At 57.1% G+C, this 13,775-nt stretch overlaps 5 protein-coding genes across 5 annotated transcripts; 1 reads left to right on the top strand and 4 right to left on the bottom strand.

Annotated features, from left to right (window-relative positions):
* Window positions 1-780: 780 nt before the first annotated feature.
* PUNSTDRAFT_111620 (UDP-Glycosyltransferase/glycogen phosphorylase) lies at window positions 781-3,051 on the bottom strand (the record flags this gene model as incomplete). Its single annotated transcript, XM_007380948.1, has 12 exons — window positions 781-1,102; window positions 1,157-1,227; window positions 1,281-1,400; window positions 1,460-1,549; window positions 1,607-1,859; window positions 1,920-1,972; window positions 2,025-2,105; window positions 2,165-2,362; window positions 2,425-2,584; window positions 2,647-2,809; window positions 2,863-2,902; window positions 3,049-3,051. 12 exons carry the CDS (start codon window positions 3,049-3,051, stop codon window positions 781-783), a joined length of 1,554 nt encoding a protein of 517 aa, XP_007381010.1.
* Window positions 3,052-3,323: 272 nt separating this feature from the next.
* On the bottom strand, window positions 3,324-5,625 carry PUNSTDRAFT_83112 (uncharacterized protein). The gene is made up of 6 exons (XM_007380947.1): window positions 5,536-5,625; window positions 5,443-5,464; window positions 4,508-5,384; window positions 4,340-4,452; window positions 4,119-4,284; window positions 3,324-4,054 (listed from the first exon to the last, which is right to left on the bottom strand). Exons 1-6 carry the CDS (start codon window positions 5,567-5,569, stop codon window positions 3,854-3,856), a joined length of 1,413 nt encoding a protein of 470 aa, XP_007381009.1. The 5' UTR covers window positions 5,570-5,625; the 3' UTR covers window positions 3,324-3,853.
* Window positions 5,626-6,412: 787 nt separating this feature from the next.
* PUNSTDRAFT_141834 (lysyl-tRNA synthetase) lies at window positions 6,413-8,812 on the bottom strand. The gene is made up of 8 exons (XM_007380946.1): window positions 8,657-8,812; window positions 8,482-8,605; window positions 8,150-8,421; window positions 7,283-8,093; window positions 7,126-7,225; window positions 6,845-7,064; window positions 6,715-6,794; window positions 6,413-6,653 (listed from the first exon to the last, which is right to left on the bottom strand). The coding sequence occupies exons 1-8, from the start codon at window positions 8,731-8,733 to the stop codon at window positions 6,559-6,561; spliced, it is 1,779 nt and encodes a 592-aa protein (XP_007381008.1). The 5' UTR covers window positions 8,734-8,812; the 3' UTR covers window positions 6,413-6,558.
* Window positions 8,813-8,948: 136 nt separating this feature from the next.
* PUNSTDRAFT_83105 (uncharacterized protein) lies at window positions 8,949-11,429 on the top strand. Its single transcript, XM_007380945.1, has 6 exons — window positions 8,949-9,062; window positions 9,123-9,295; window positions 9,482-10,311; window positions 10,372-10,540; window positions 10,602-10,943; window positions 11,017-11,429. The coding sequence occupies exons 1-6, from the start codon at window positions 8,993-8,995 to the stop codon at window positions 11,125-11,127; spliced, it is 1,695 nt and encodes a 564-aa protein (XP_007381007.1). The 5' UTR covers window positions 8,949-8,992; the 3' UTR covers window positions 11,128-11,429.
* Window positions 11,430-11,648: 219 nt separating this feature from the next.
* PUNSTDRAFT_131645 (uncharacterized protein) lies at window positions 11,649-13,735 on the bottom strand (the record flags this gene model as incomplete). The annotated part of the gene is made up of 8 exons (XM_007380944.1): window positions 11,649-11,853; window positions 11,919-12,485; window positions 12,542-12,714; window positions 12,796-12,964; window positions 13,042-13,149; window positions 13,213-13,421; window positions 13,480-13,661; window positions 13,714-13,735. The coding sequence occupies 8 exons, from the start codon at window positions 13,733-13,735 to the stop codon at window positions 11,649-11,651; spliced, it is 1,635 nt and encodes a 544-aa protein (XP_007381006.1).
* Between the last annotated feature and the right edge of the window lie 40 nt (window positions 13,736-13,775).

Raw genomic sequence — 13,775 nt, 5'->3', positions numbered from 1 at the left:
GAAAATGCTGAACAGAGTGGAGCCCGATGGTTATCGGGAACGAGGAGGACCGCTGGAGGAGGCTTGGCGCAACACCGCAACGTCATGAACCAAAATCAAATAAGCACCGGACGACGAGCCTTTTTGGGTAATTTAATGGTGTGGCGCCTCCTTCCTAGCAGACGGCAGAAGGTAGGCGGGCCGTGAAAACACGGGCCGCATCCCGTACCAAACCTGTCCGCCTACCCGTCTAGACGGTCGTAAGGTAGCTAATTTAGGTGTAAGAGTGGCTCGGTTGAGTATAAGCTGATTCTTGGTGATCATGAGCCTGCGGATAGTGGCGGGCTTAAGGCTTGCACGTCGCAATGCAATAGTATCACGGCCGCCCGAAAAAATCCGCTCCACTGCAACAGCACAACCTAGAACATCTTCAGGGATGGTGCGAGAAAGAGTACAAAGCGAGAGCTTACCTGGAATACCTAATATGTCCCGAGCAAGCTTGGCCAATGACGCCGTGAGGGCAGAGGCGATGGGGATGGAACACGACGTGGAGGGAAAGGCGGGATAAGGGGAGCGGGTATGGAGGCGGTACGGAATAACCTGTAATGGTACATGCAATGAGGTACGGCTTGAAGGTTATTTCGCCGCCTCGACCAAGAAGGTCGTGATAGTAGTGTATCGGCCCTTTTCTCTCTCGCAAAGTACACACTTGCAATGCATCTTAAGCCGCAACAAAGCATCCGTTGTTCTGAGTGGAAGGCGCCATCGTTATTCCATGGTACAAACATAATCGGACTCAACCTACACACTCAAGCCGTCAAGCAGGTTGATCATCGCCCGTCGGCCACTCCCGCCTTCCATGCATGTCTTCAGCAAGCCCTTACTAATCCTCTCGGCATTCTGTCTCTTGATCTGCCCATCCGGCCCGTTCATTGCATCCAAAATCGTCGTGAATTCCCTCCGGACAGCGTCGGCTGAGCCTTCCGGTGCCCTGCCGGTTCGGTGCAGAGGCCTCGTGCCGCTTTTTCCGGTGCGAACCTCAGTCAATTCATACGCGACGTTGAGATTGATGCTCAGAGTAGCCGAAACGATGGGCTGATCCCCGATAAAGGGCCAACATATCCTGATTCATGAGATCAGTATAAAGCCCGCGTATTACAGGGGCCAAGAGACTGACATGGGAATACCGGCCCTCAGACTCTCCATAGCGCTGTTCTGACCCGCATGCGTCAAGAACCATCCGACTGCCTGACCGGGTTGCTTTCAAGTCGGTATCGCAACGATTAAATGATCTCACTCACCTCATGTCCTAGGGCCGTCTGTTGCGGGCTCCACTTCGACACGATGCCGATCCCGGACGACTCTATCCATCCGGAGATGTCCGCTGGAATGGCAGCAAACGGCGAAGCACAACCCAAGATCTACGCATACATGACCGTTGAGATAATGGGGTGCTTGATAGTCACATACAAACACTCACGAATGGCATATCCCTGTCCTTGAGGACCTCCAATATGACCCATAGAAGGTCCGGGCCGGACCAAGGACCCCATACGGTACCGAACGATATCTGTGAACGGATGATTGTTAGTTCCTTGCTACACGGGCAAACTTTCAGCGTGCATACGTATAATACCGATCTCTGTCCGTGCGACTGCAATTTACCATCCAAGAAGTTCAAGACGGCGAAGGAGACTGTGGATTGCGCCAGGTCTCCGCTCCTGGTAAACTCTAGTGGCCCCGAGGGTAACTGTGGCCCTACGCTGTACACTTTGCGGGGCGGAACGAAACTTGACATCCATCTTTCCATGGCGTCAATGCCGCCCCTGTTCCAGGATGGATCGCTGGTTTGAACGACGCCGTCGCACTCTTGAAGGAACCTGGGCAATCCGGACAGGGGTCAGCACACGTGGATCTCTCGCGCTCTAGAAGCCACTGACTGGTAGGACGCATGACGGCCATCAACTATAGGACCATTGAAGGTAGGCGATACCTGGGTTGTGCGATTGATCGTCCGTCGCGACCAGTTAAAGCAACAGACGTACAAGCTGAGGCCAAAACTCGTAATCGTACATGGGCGGCAAATCCGCAACATGCACGGCTCTTCCAGGTAGGTTTTCCAAGAACTGTGCGATTGGGATATCGACTCCATCCATCGCACGTGGTAAGGCAAGGAAGGGCTCACCAGGTCGAAAGCCTCCGAATAGCTCTTTCCGTGCTTCGCTGCGATCCGGTCGACGTCTAGCTTGATGTCGCCATCTCCGCCTTCCTCAACGGGTATGTTGCATTTGACGACGTAGGCGGGATTGTGACTTTGCCACGCGAGGACCGGGATCGGCCGATTTTTTTCCTTGATAGCTCGTAACGCATACAGGGCGGTGAACTGTGAGATGGAGTCAGGTACGTTACTAGACGGTCCGCTTGCGAATACGTGAGTTCACTCACGTCTATGATAGCCGCAGTCGGAGGATCCAAGGCTTCGAAGGTTATGCCCTGGACGGAGCAAGTGATAGGCTCAGAGTTGACCAGCTTGATATACGTCTCGCGGAACGGCCCGTCCACGCCATGTGGCAGATCCTCCCTGTTGACCGGGAGACATACAACCCTGCGATGCGAGACCTTTCAGCTGAGAGTGTCACCAATAACCGACCATCCGCGGGGACCGACCTGATGAGTCGCAACAACGACTCTTCCTTTTCACCCGCCGGAAAACTCCTTGCTAGTTCCTGGCCAATCCGGTCGACAAGCGGCGGAAGCGTCAAGAGGGTAACATGAACCGATCGCAGCTTGACGACGTTCGCCGCAAAGTTGCACAGCGGTCTTGTATGACCTACGCAGACGATTTTGATCAGTATGCTATAGGCCCTTTGAGAGCGCACGCACCCCATGCCATATTTGCATGCAACAGTATATGCCCCTTGGCCTCGGACATCATGAATTCCATGATTTCATCCCCGAGGTCGTCGTATGATGTATCAATCCGAAGGTCTTGAGCATGAGAGTGCTGCGGCGCCAGTTTATACCGACATGCTTTTGCGTTCACATAGCACGACGAAAATAGGGCAACGCCATGGTCTCAAAGAACTCTGTCCAAGAGCCAGATATTGTCGAATATATGCGAGGCCATGAGCGTCCGTTTCGTGCCTTGGCCGACGTCCATCGCGTCGGTGAAACAAGTGCAATCTCCGGGTCGAAGATGATCTCATCCAGGACGGAAGCAAACGTTAATGGAGGGGCATGGATCCGGAGATCTGGCAGAGTGAGACAGGGGAGCAAGACAGGGGCTCCAGACACGCGACACCATATCACGACGTCCCAGTCGGATTTTCTGACGTAGATATTCGGTTTAGATGCATTCGTTACGATGATCGAGCGAGCGTCTAGTTTAAAAGCGAGTGTCGTATAAAGGGAGTATCAGATGAAAGAGAAAGGGAAGAAAAACCAAAAGAATACGAGAAAAGACAAAACGACACCATAGTCCAGTATGTCGAGCGTTGATTAGGCTAAGTAACCATCCGCGAGCCCCCAACGCGCAGAGTGATAAGCTATACCCAATCATGTCTGTACACGAAAAACACCCAAGATCCATGGTACAGGCAACCCGTTGCGGGCAACGAGACGTGAGACGCGGTATATGCGCGGCGGTAGGGACGAGCGGGATTACTGATTGCGGTTGAGGGTGGGGAGGAAGGCGCGAGGTAAAGGGGGACGCGTGGCGGGAGTAGACGTGACTAATGCGTTGCGGATGGGTATACAGATGCGTGTTGCTGCGAGAGATGTAGGCGGGTCGGATTAAAATACGCGGGTAGGCGTGATAAGAAAGGATAACCGAATGCGTAGCGTCCAAGAGGAATTTCGTGTCTCTCTGTCTCGCTCATCGCGCGTACCCTACTTGCATCTCCATCTGCTCGCCCGCATACTGCGGTTGGGGCTGGTACATCTGCTGAGGTTGCGGTTGTCTGTACTGCGGCTCGGCAAGCTTCTCGTTCGACGGCGACGGCTTGACGTTTTGGGTGTCGAGCGCGGCAGTGGCCGCCGTCGGGTCACCAATACCGGCCCGGGTGCCCCAACCAGTCTATATGCGTCCCGTGTGTCAGCATGAGCGAAGTCAAAAAGGAGACAAAGCGGGAATGACGCACCTCGTGCAGCGTCAGGAGGGCGTAAATCTTCATGATAGCGAAGTAGTAGCCGAAGAGGATAAACGCGGGTACGTAGATGACATCTTGCGGCCTCCACCATAAGTGGGGGAGGAGCTTCGCCGTTCGGGTCGCCATGAGCCACACGAAGTAACTGAGGATGACGTTCCTGGAGGAGACGTCAGATCGGGTGGAACTACTGAGCACCGAGGCACGAAACGTACCACCAAGGCAAGTGGTATCCGCCCTCGTCCACGGGTTTTGTGCTCTTCCATACCACGACGGCCACGAGGCACGGCCCGACGAGGAGGGTGAAGGGGTTGAAAAGCTTGTCAACCTGCGAACCACAATGAGTCCCAGCACAGCACAAGGAACCGAGCTCTCAGCCTTACCATCGTGTACGCCACGTACGGGTGCGACGTCCAGATATGCCTCTCCATAAACAGCGACCTCAGATCGGACCGCCACGTGTTCCGCGTCCAGCGCAGGACTTGCTTCAAGAACCGCCAGTTGGGCTTCATCGTACTCAACAGCTCCGCCTCCTTGCAGCACTGGACGTATGTGCTCCACCCGTGGCTCACCATCCACCTCGTGAGGAACTTGTCGTCGCCCGAGTTGAGGTGGTACTTGCCGAGCCAGTAGTCGTGCGTGAAGCCGTGGATAAACTCGGGATCCTTGAGGATGACGGTGCGGTACGCGGCGGTGCGGCCGGACAGGCACGGCAGTCCGCCATCGATGTGCGTCGAGCACGCGATCTCGATGTTGCGGATAGTGAGCCGGAAAGCGGCGAGGACCTCCCAGACGGTGAACTTCTTCCCGACGGGCTGCACGCGCTGCGAGGTGCCGACGCCGCCGACCTTCTGGTCCTCGAAGCAGGCGAGCACGTACGGCAGCAGCGTCGGCGGCCAGATCGCGTCGTCGTCGGCGAAGACGATGATGTCCGTCGTCGTCTCCTTGATCCCCTGCGACATCTGCAGCCGCTTGTTCGCGAAGGGCACGGTCGTGACCCGGATCACGTCCGGGTTGACGGCGTTCGCCAGGTCTTGCAAGGGCCCGCGCATCTTCTCCTCAGTGACGATGATGATCTCCTTCGGTTTGCCGACGAGCCAGCTGTGCGCCGCCTCTTTGAACTCTTCGCCGGCATCAATCGTGGGCACGATGATAGTGACATCTTCGGAGGCGATGTAGGTCGGGTTTTCGGGGAGCGGGACGGGCTTGTACGCCCAGGCGGCGGAGAGACGGATGATGTACCATAAGTACCGATAGAACCTAGAGACAGGGGTCCCCTCAGCGACTCGATATACTCGTTCAGTTGTGCGGTGCTCACCCTATCACACCAAACGGTATGACTGCGGCAAAATGAGCGTCAGCCTCGCGAACGAAGAAGCGCGCGCGCAGAAAGAGGAGAGGCGGTACGCACACACGGGGAAGTTGTCCGACGTGAGATACAACATCGCATGAGCGACGCCCTCAGTAGAGCGAGGCCAGCAGCCGGTGAAAAGGAGCGGCGGGGTGGTGGTGGTAGGCGGGTTGGAGGACGGAGACGGCGAGGAGGGGGCTCAGGCCAGATGACGAGCGGGTAAAGGTAACGAGGGCGCGGTCGCCAGCTCCGGATGTTGCTTTTTGATCTCACGCCCTGGCTGACGCCTTTCACAGAGGCTGGGCGCCGTCTGCCGAGGGCTGCCCCCATTTGCCCCCCTCCTCTCCTCAATAATAAAATGCAACTGCTCATACAACCGTGAACCGCCTACGCCGACTATTCCCCAGATAATACAGGGCATTGCATGTTGTGCGGGGAACTATTTATCAACGCAATGTCTCGGAGAGCCGGGTCGCTATTTTCGGCAACCCTCCGAAATCCCTTGCTCGCCGCTCGATCGTCTTTCTTGCAAGATAGTCGGCGGCCTCTGACCACGAGCTGAACCTGCTAGGCTGGATCGTCAGGCACTTCTGGGCATGCATGAAAAAGAACGTCGAGCAGCCGTATATTTGCAAGTTGGTCGTGTCGAGATGGCTTTTCGTCCCGGACCTTGCCAAGTTGGGAGACATCAATTTTGATGTACGTGGCGCTTCCGTGACTTCTGAGCTCATTTCATCGTCCGCGTCCGACGGCTGGAGAGCATCACACTCAGATCACACTTGGCAGTTGGCACATACTTATTATTGACCAACTCTAAGGGCGTTCTCATGCACTTGGGATACTTACCGGTTGCGGTCTAGCTTCCGGTGATCTCTCGGTGGAGATCTCACGGACTCGCGTTGGATACGAAGCGTCGGGTCATCACTGCTTTCGGCAGGTGAAGGACTTGGTTGGTTAAGACGGATCCTGCAATAAGATCCCGTTTGCTGATAGTCTCGACTCGGACCCACGCAGCATGCATCATCGTATTCGAGAGCGGCAGAAGTCTCCAAAAGCTACGACTGAAATTAGAATATCGCAGTATTATACTTGTCCTCCAGGACCAGGCTGAGTCGACGCCTGATTTGTCGGAGTCTCGATAGGCTTCATAGCCGGGAAAAGCAGTACCTCCTTGATGTCTGCATCGCAAAGCGGTCGGTCAGCGACGTCGGGCGAACGAACGCGAAAGGAACCACTTACTGGTAGAATCCGTAAGGAACATGACCAGACGGTCGATACCGATACCCCATCCGCCCGTCGGAGGGAGACCGTGCTCGAGCCTGAGCACGCGATCAGGGGATAGCTGGAAAGAAGGGAAAAGCTGACTTACGCGTCGACGAACGTCTCGTCGATATCCTGCGCCTCGTCGTCGCCCTGCGCCTTCTGCCTTATCTGCTCCTCGAACCGCAGCCGCTGCTCGAACGGGTCGTTCAACTCGGTGTAGGCGTTGCAGAACTCCTTCCCGCAGAGGAAGCCCTCGAAACGCTCGCACAGGCCCGGGCGCGAGCGGTGCCACTTGGCGAGGGGGGACATGACCTGCGGGTGGCCGACTGGAGTAAAAGCGACCGAGTAAGCGTCGTTGCCTCCATCAAACATCGATAATGCACGCACCGATGAAAGCGGGGGAGATGCAGAGGGGCTCGATGAACTCGCCGACGAGCTTGTCGAGCAAGCGCGCGTTGGTCCGCGGCTCGCTGCATTCGACGTTGTGCTGCCACGTCAAGAGTCAGTACCACCTTCGCACATCGTCGCGTCTGCGCAAACGCACCTTAACACACAGTTCGCGCAGGAACTTGTTCGCCTCCTCGGTGTGGAGGGTATCTCCCGGCGGAAACTTGACGCCCGTCTTCTCCTCCAGCGTCTCGATCATATCGTACCGCTTCCACGGACGCTTGAACTCGAGCTCGTACACCTTGTCGCTCTCCTTTCCCTCGGGGTGGTACGTGAGCGTCGTCTTCCCGCCGGTGAGGTACTTGACCATGCCCTCGACGAGGCACTCGGTGAGGTCCATGATATCGTACATATCCGCGTATGCCATGTAAAACTCGCAGATCGTGAACTCGGGATTGTGCGTGAGGTCGATGCCCTCGTTCCGGAACACACGCCCGATCTCGTACACGCGGTCGAGGCCGCCGACGACGAGCTGCTTCAGGTAGAGCTCCGGCGCGATACGGAGGTAGAGGTCGAGGTCGAGGTCGTTGTGGTGCGTCACGAACGGCTTCGCGGTCGCGCCGCCCGCGATCATGGTCGTCATCGGTGTCTCGACCTCGAGGAAGCCGAGGTTGTCCAGGAAGCGCCGAGTGTAGTTGATTATCTTGGACCGGGTGAGGAAGATCCGGCGGGTGTCCTCGGAGAGGATCAGGTCGAGGTAGCGCTTTCGGTACCGGGTCTCTTGGTCCTTCAGACCGAAGTGCGACGAGGGGAGTTGGTGGAGGTTGGGAGCGAGGAGGATCATTTCGGAGGGCACGATCGAGAGCTCGCCGAGCTTGGTGCGGCAGGGCGTGCCGACGACACCGACGATGTCGCCCCGACGGAAGACGTCGTGTACTTCCTCAAACTTCGAAGGATCTTTGGCATCCCTGGAGAGCAGAGTCAGCTCATTGTCACGGAAAAGAGTGCAAGAACGTGCTCTCACTGTGCGGTGGCCATGATCTGGACCTTCTGTCCCTCCGAGTGCAGGTCGTAGAAGATGAGCTTCTTGCTCGACACGCGGATGTTGTGTACGCGACCGGCGATGGCCTCCGTGGTGCCCTTTAGCTTCTCTCCAGCGGAGATCTTACCGGCAGGGCCGTACGCTTTGATGTAGAGCGGGACGGAAATCGACACATCGAACTTGTGGGGATACGGATTCGGCTGCTGCGTCTCGCGTAGTCGTTGTATTTGCCTCGAACGAAGCTCAAAGTATTGCTATTCAAGGAGAACAATATTCACATGTCATATTGCACAAAGATGACTGACATGACTCACATTCGGGTTGAGGTCCTCCTCCTTGACCGCAGCTGCCTTCGGTGCAGCAGCCTGTGGCGCGTTCTCCGCCTTTTCAGCCTTCTTGGCATCCTTCGCCCGTTGTTTCTCGCGCCGCTTGAGCTCGCTGCATCCCAGTCAATGCCCGTCCACGACGACACCAATAATTTTTGCGCACGTCTTCGAAATCATCTCGCCCGTGACGGGGTCCTTGTGCGTGCCCGCGACGGGTTCCTTGACCGGTTCTGCCGACATGGTTTTGCTGCGGTAATGTACAATGAGAGGCGGCGGTGGTCGCTGTGGACGTTGGAGGAAGGGCCTGGCTGATAATCGCAGCGCCCTCAGCATCCAAATCTCTTTCTTAATCGAGTCAAGAGGAAGAAACCAGTGCCGCTGGATCGGACTCGTCGGAGTTCAAAATCGCGTCATGCTTACAGCCCGTCGGCAGCAGGCGCAGGTCCCATCCCCCCACCACCACCCGAGCGAGCCACCCTACCCTTGATCCAGCGAGACGATGTCGGATCTGGACTACAGCGATGACGACTACTTTGACGACGACGAGGACATGGGCGGGGCCGACGATGGTGAGCGTACATGTGTTGCATATCGGCCCGTGGTGACTGCATTGCTGATAAAGCGCGTAGATTCCGCACCGTCCGACGATGACATGGATATAGATTTCAACGACGACATTCAGACGGCGCTGAAGGAGAAGAAGAAGGTGTATGAGGTCGAATACGACTCGCTGAGCCAGCAAGAGGTCGAGAAGCATATGAGGTCAGATATCGAGGGCATCAGCAGCATATTCGGCGTAGACGTGAGTGATCACCCCCTCTTTCCTTGTGAGCATCCTCGCGGATGGCGGCACCGTTCTGCTGCACGGACATGTGCTGGATATCGTGTGGTGGCTCGAAGGCGCCGATAGCCACGGGCCCGTCATCCGCCTGCCGTATCCGATGATCGCACGACCAACGAATACAGACACTCACTCCCATGCACACAGGCCAATACCGCAGCCCTCCTACTTCGACATATGAACTGGAACAAGGAGCGCCTGACCGAGAAGTACATGGACAACGCCGACGCCGTGCTTGTCGCCGCCGGCATCACGCAGCCGCCCCCACCCCGGCCCTCCCCGTCCGCAACCCGCTCGCCCGGCGCCTCCACCTCCTCCGGCATCCTCTCCAATGTGCGGCGCGCCGCCCGCCGCTCCCCCGCAGACTCCGCCCGGCTGCCCTCTCGCTCGACCCCGCCCCCACGTGCCCCAAGCCCCGCGCCCTTCGTCTGCCCGATCTGCTTCGACGATACCCAAACGGACACGCTCTCGCTCGACTGCGCGCACGCGTTCTGCACCGGCTGCTGGAACGCGTACATGACGAGCAAGATCCGCGGCGAGGGTGAACACGTGATCCGCTGCATGGCCGAGGGCTGCCAGCTCGTCGCGAACGACGACTTCGTCCGGAAGGCGCTCGGCGACGACACTGCGACCTGGCAGCGCTTCCAGGAGCTGCTCGTGCGCGACTACGTCGCTGCGAACAAGCGCCTCAAGTTCTGTCCTTATCCGTCTTGCAACTACACCGTCTCGTGCCCCGCGGCGTCCACGAAGAGCTCGCTCGCCACGATTGTACCTACCGTGACGTGCGGAGGCAATGCCGCGCATCAGTTCTGCTTCGGATGCGATATCGACGCCGACCATCGCCCGTGTGTGTGCGCGGTGGCGAAGATGTGGCTGAAGAAGTGCGCGGACGACAGCGAGACCGCGAACTGGATCAAGAGCAACACGAAGGAATGCAGCAAGTGCCAGAGCACGATCGAGAAGAACGGTGGCTGCAAGTGCGTGGTCTTCCGCGATCGGATGCGAGAATTCGTTTGCTAATGGAGTTAAAATCATAGCCATATGACGTGCAAGAAGTGCAAGCACGAATTCTGCTGGGTATGCATGGGCCCCTGGTCCGAGCACGGGACTTCCTGGTACTCCTGCAACCGATTCGACGAGAAGGCTGGTGTAGACGCACGAGACGCGCAGTCCAAGAGTCGTGCCTCGCTAGAACGCTATCTTCATGTACGTTTGCTGCACAATGATCAGCCCGACCCTATGCTCACCTCGCGCGCTATCAATCCAGTACTACAATCGTTGGGCGAACCACGAACAATCCGCGAAGCTGCAGCTCGAACTGTACGCGAAGACGGAGAAGAAGATGGAGGAGATGCAGATTTCGTCCGCGCTGACCTGGATTGAGGTGCAGTTCATGAAGAAGGCCGTGGACGAGGTGTTCAAATGCCGGATGACGCTCAAGTGGACGTACGCGATGGCGTACTACCTCAGCCCGGGGAACGCGAAAGAGCTGTTCGAGGACAACCAGAGCGACCTCGAGCAGGCGGTCGAGGAGCTGAGCGGCCTGCTCGAGGCGCCATTCGAGGCGGCTGATGTGGCTGCGCTGAGGCAGAAGGTGACCGACAAGACGGTGCGTTGTCCTTGATATCCCGCACAGCCTCTTTAGGACGAACTGTACTGAGCGCTGTGCCTTCCCCTCCCAGGTGTACGTGCAGAAGCGCAACGAGATTATGCTAGAAGATACCGCCGTTGGTTTCCAAGAAGGCAGATGGCGATTCAACGCTCCTGTGGATGGCTTCGAGAACCTTGACTGAGCTTTCTCCTCTTCATCGTATCGGGTCACCACTCTCCCTCATCTCATCTCACTCGTATCTCCCCTTGCTCTCTTCAGCACTGTATCCGGACCTATCTTCACCTCGCCAATCGCTAATTCGCTGTCCATTACACACCATCCCTGTCGATAGCTCTCACTGTATACATATCATATCCTTCATCGTTGTAGTCGGTTACCGGAGGGCGGGTTTAAGCTCGAGCTCAGCAACCTGCTCGTGAACAGGGCATGGACGAGCAGGTGAAGGCTGATCGCGTTATACGAAGGTTCAGCACATCAATATCGGGCAAGAGAACAAAGTACAAGGTATATATAAGTAGCAGAACAGCAGATTCCGAATGAATGTATACAGCATATGATGATCCAAAGCGGTGAACGAGCGTGGTCTATGTATGCAGAAGCAAGAAAAATCCCGAAAAAGAGATGATAATACACCACAGATGATCAGATGAAGACCCCAAAGCAGTGCACGGAAGATGCGAAACACAATGCATTGTATTATCCTTAAGGCGCCGTGGGTAACGGTCTTGACTCTCGTGCCTGCGGCGTCGAGGCCGATGGCCCAGCAGGAGGTGCCGGTCCCGTCATAGTGAACGCTGGGGTCTTGGCGAGCCGATCCGGATCGCCTGGCGGTTGGAACACTTGGCCATACTGCGGTGGCGGCGCCTGGTACGGATCGAACGCCGGGCCCGCGTCCGTCTCCGGTTCTCTAAACACAGCGCCCGAGGTCGTGTTAGCGACGTTTCCAAAGATGAGCAGGATTTCGATACTCACGAAGAGTAAGGTCCAGACCCCGTCGCGGTCGACACCGCACCCGTGCCCGCCGTGGTCTCCGAGATATTACGCCTGTGCGCGTGGCGATACCGCGTCGTCGGATCGCGGCTGTAGTTCGTCGCGGGTGAGCTCATAGTCGGACTGAGACTGTCGCTGGGTGTCGTCGCGCCGTCGCCCCGGCGTTCCCGATTCCCCCTGTGCCGCTTGCCCGTCTGAGGCGTCGGCACAGATGCTATCGTCCCAGCGCCCGGGGACTGGACCAGGTAAGCCGACTGCGGCGAGAACGGGAGGGAGGGCGACGAGACCGAGCCCGACGCGGTCCACGGGGCGCCCGCGCTGGTGGTGCTCCCGTCCGCCGCCGTCCATGCTGGCACGTACGTCGCGTATGGGGCGCTCGCGGTCGTTCCGTCTCCCACGAGGTCGACTTTGCCGTCCTCCTGGTTGTCAACGACGGCCCTTGACCGCCGTTTGCGCCGGCGGAGCCAGTAGAACAGCCCAAACGCGCCAAGGATGAGCGCCACGGCGCCGGCGGAGAAGCCACCTGCGAAAGCCGCGGCATTCGTGTGACTGAACACAAACGTCAGCATGGATGGTCACGGTAGCGCCAAGTGTGGATCACGCACCTGGTGCTGGCGACGTTGCCGTCCCCGGAGGAAGACGCGGTGCCGTTGGAAGAGGTACCGGCAAAGTACTGCGAAACGACAAAGTAGTCGACGTCGAAGAACACGGAACTGTCAGATGCGAGGTTGGTGAGCGTGATGGCATGGGTGGTGTTCGTCAATCCGGACAGATAGTACTGCGATCCATGATCATAGTGAGCTCTCGTCGTGCTAAGGATGAACCGCGGGGAGGGATATCGGGCGCCTTGGTGACTCACCAGAAGGGTTTGGGCTCTGAACGCTGGTGCTGTGCCATTTAAGGGGAGCTGAGCGCCTCCGTCGACGCTCACCGCGAATTCGCCGTGATTGCTGCTTGTGGCACCGAACACGGAGATGGCCGAACCTGTGAAAGTGAACGTCGCGGAGGCATTGACGGTGTTGGTGCGGCTGAGTAACATAGTCGAAATCAGCTATGAGCGTGTTCCCTGGGTTGAGGAAAATAGAGGAGCTAGACGGGGGCTTACTGCATGGTCTTGTTGAAGTAATACGAGGACAAGTTATTGGGGGAGTCGTCCCATCCGCTCGAATACTGCGCCGCATCGTCGTCAAAGGTGGTATCAACTGAAGTGGTCCTGAAGATAAAGATAAAATTCCCGTCAGCCAGTGTGATACGTGAGTGTCTGTGAACGGCAGACTTTGAGGAATCGTCCCCCGTCGTAATCTCCACATAGTCGATATCCAAGAATGGACGATCGCTCCGCGTTGAATTGTCCGTCATCACCAAGGTATGATACCCGCTTGTGAGTCCAGTTTGACTGAATAGCACCTGCTGAAACAGGCCGGGATCTGATGCAAAACTGTTGCCGATGAACGAGCTGTCGTCGACTGTAACCGTAAATTGATCCTGTCGGACATATAAGGTTAAGTTCGACCTATCAGTCAAGGGGACATGGGAGGCGTACATGGTTTGCCCGCTTCGCCCCTGCAACATATATTGCCGTACCAAAGAACTGGAGGGTCATCGAGGCACCCGGGGTCTGCGTCGCATGGAACGTCGAGTTCGCGTACTCCACATACGCGGCATCCCCCTTGTTTGTATCAATCCACCCATCACTATAGATCAGTAGCGGTGAGACGTCGTCCACTACAACAGATACGGTCAGTTACAACACCAGAATGAACACCGCGTCGCGCACCTGTGACATTGTATATCGGCATCGTCCCAATACAAGAAGAGCGGCCAGCCGCGCGCGCTACG

The sequence above is a fragment of the Punctularia strigosozonata genome (assembly GCF_000264995.1).
Source record: "Punctularia strigosozonata HHB-11173 SS5 unplaced genomic scaffold PUNSTscaffold_3, whole genome shotgun sequence".
In the NCBI taxonomy this organism is placed as follows: domain Eukaryota; kingdom Fungi; phylum Basidiomycota; class Agaricomycetes; order Corticiales; family Punctulariaceae; genus Punctularia; species Punctularia strigosozonata.
This window is presented reverse-complemented; position numbering and strand designations above follow the sequence as displayed.

Bases quoted from the DNA above. Each gene is read 5' to 3' on its own strand.
- PUNSTDRAFT_83112 (XM_007380947.1), bottom strand. From the start codon at position 5,569: ATGTTGTATCTCACGTCGGACAACTTCCCCGTGT. The intron at 5,385-5,442 runs GTGAGCACCGCA...CCCTGTCTCTAG, and splicing joins ATACCGTTTGGTGTGATAGG to GTTCTATCGGTACTTATGGT. The intron at 4,285-4,339 runs GTACGTTTCGTG...CGTCTCCTCCAG, and splicing joins GGATACCACTTGCCTTGGTG to GAACGTCATCCTCAGTTACT.
- PUNSTDRAFT_141834 (XM_007380946.1), bottom strand. From the start codon at position 8,733: ATGTCGGCAGAACCGGTCAAGGAACCCGTCGCGGGCACGCACAAGGAC. The intron at 8,422-8,481 runs GTGAGTCATGTC...CTCCTTGAATAG, and splicing joins AGGAGGACCTCAACCCGAAT to CAATACTTTGAGCTTCGTTC. The intron at 6,795-6,844 runs GTAAGTCAGCTT...TCGCGTGCTCAG, and splicing joins GACGAGACGTTCGTCGACGC to GCTCGAGCACGGTCTCCCTC.
- PUNSTDRAFT_83105 (XM_007380945.1), top strand. From the start codon at position 8,993: ATGTCGGATCTGGACTACAGCGATGACGACTACTTTGACGACGACGAG. The intron at 9,063-9,122 runs GTGAGCGTACAT...TAAAGCGCGTAG, and splicing joins CATGGGCGGGGCCGACGATG to ATTCCGCACCGTCCGACGAT. The intron at 10,312-10,371 runs GTGCGTGGTCTT...TTAAAATCATAG, and splicing joins GAGAAGAACGGTGGCTGCAA to CCATATGACGTGCAAGAAGT.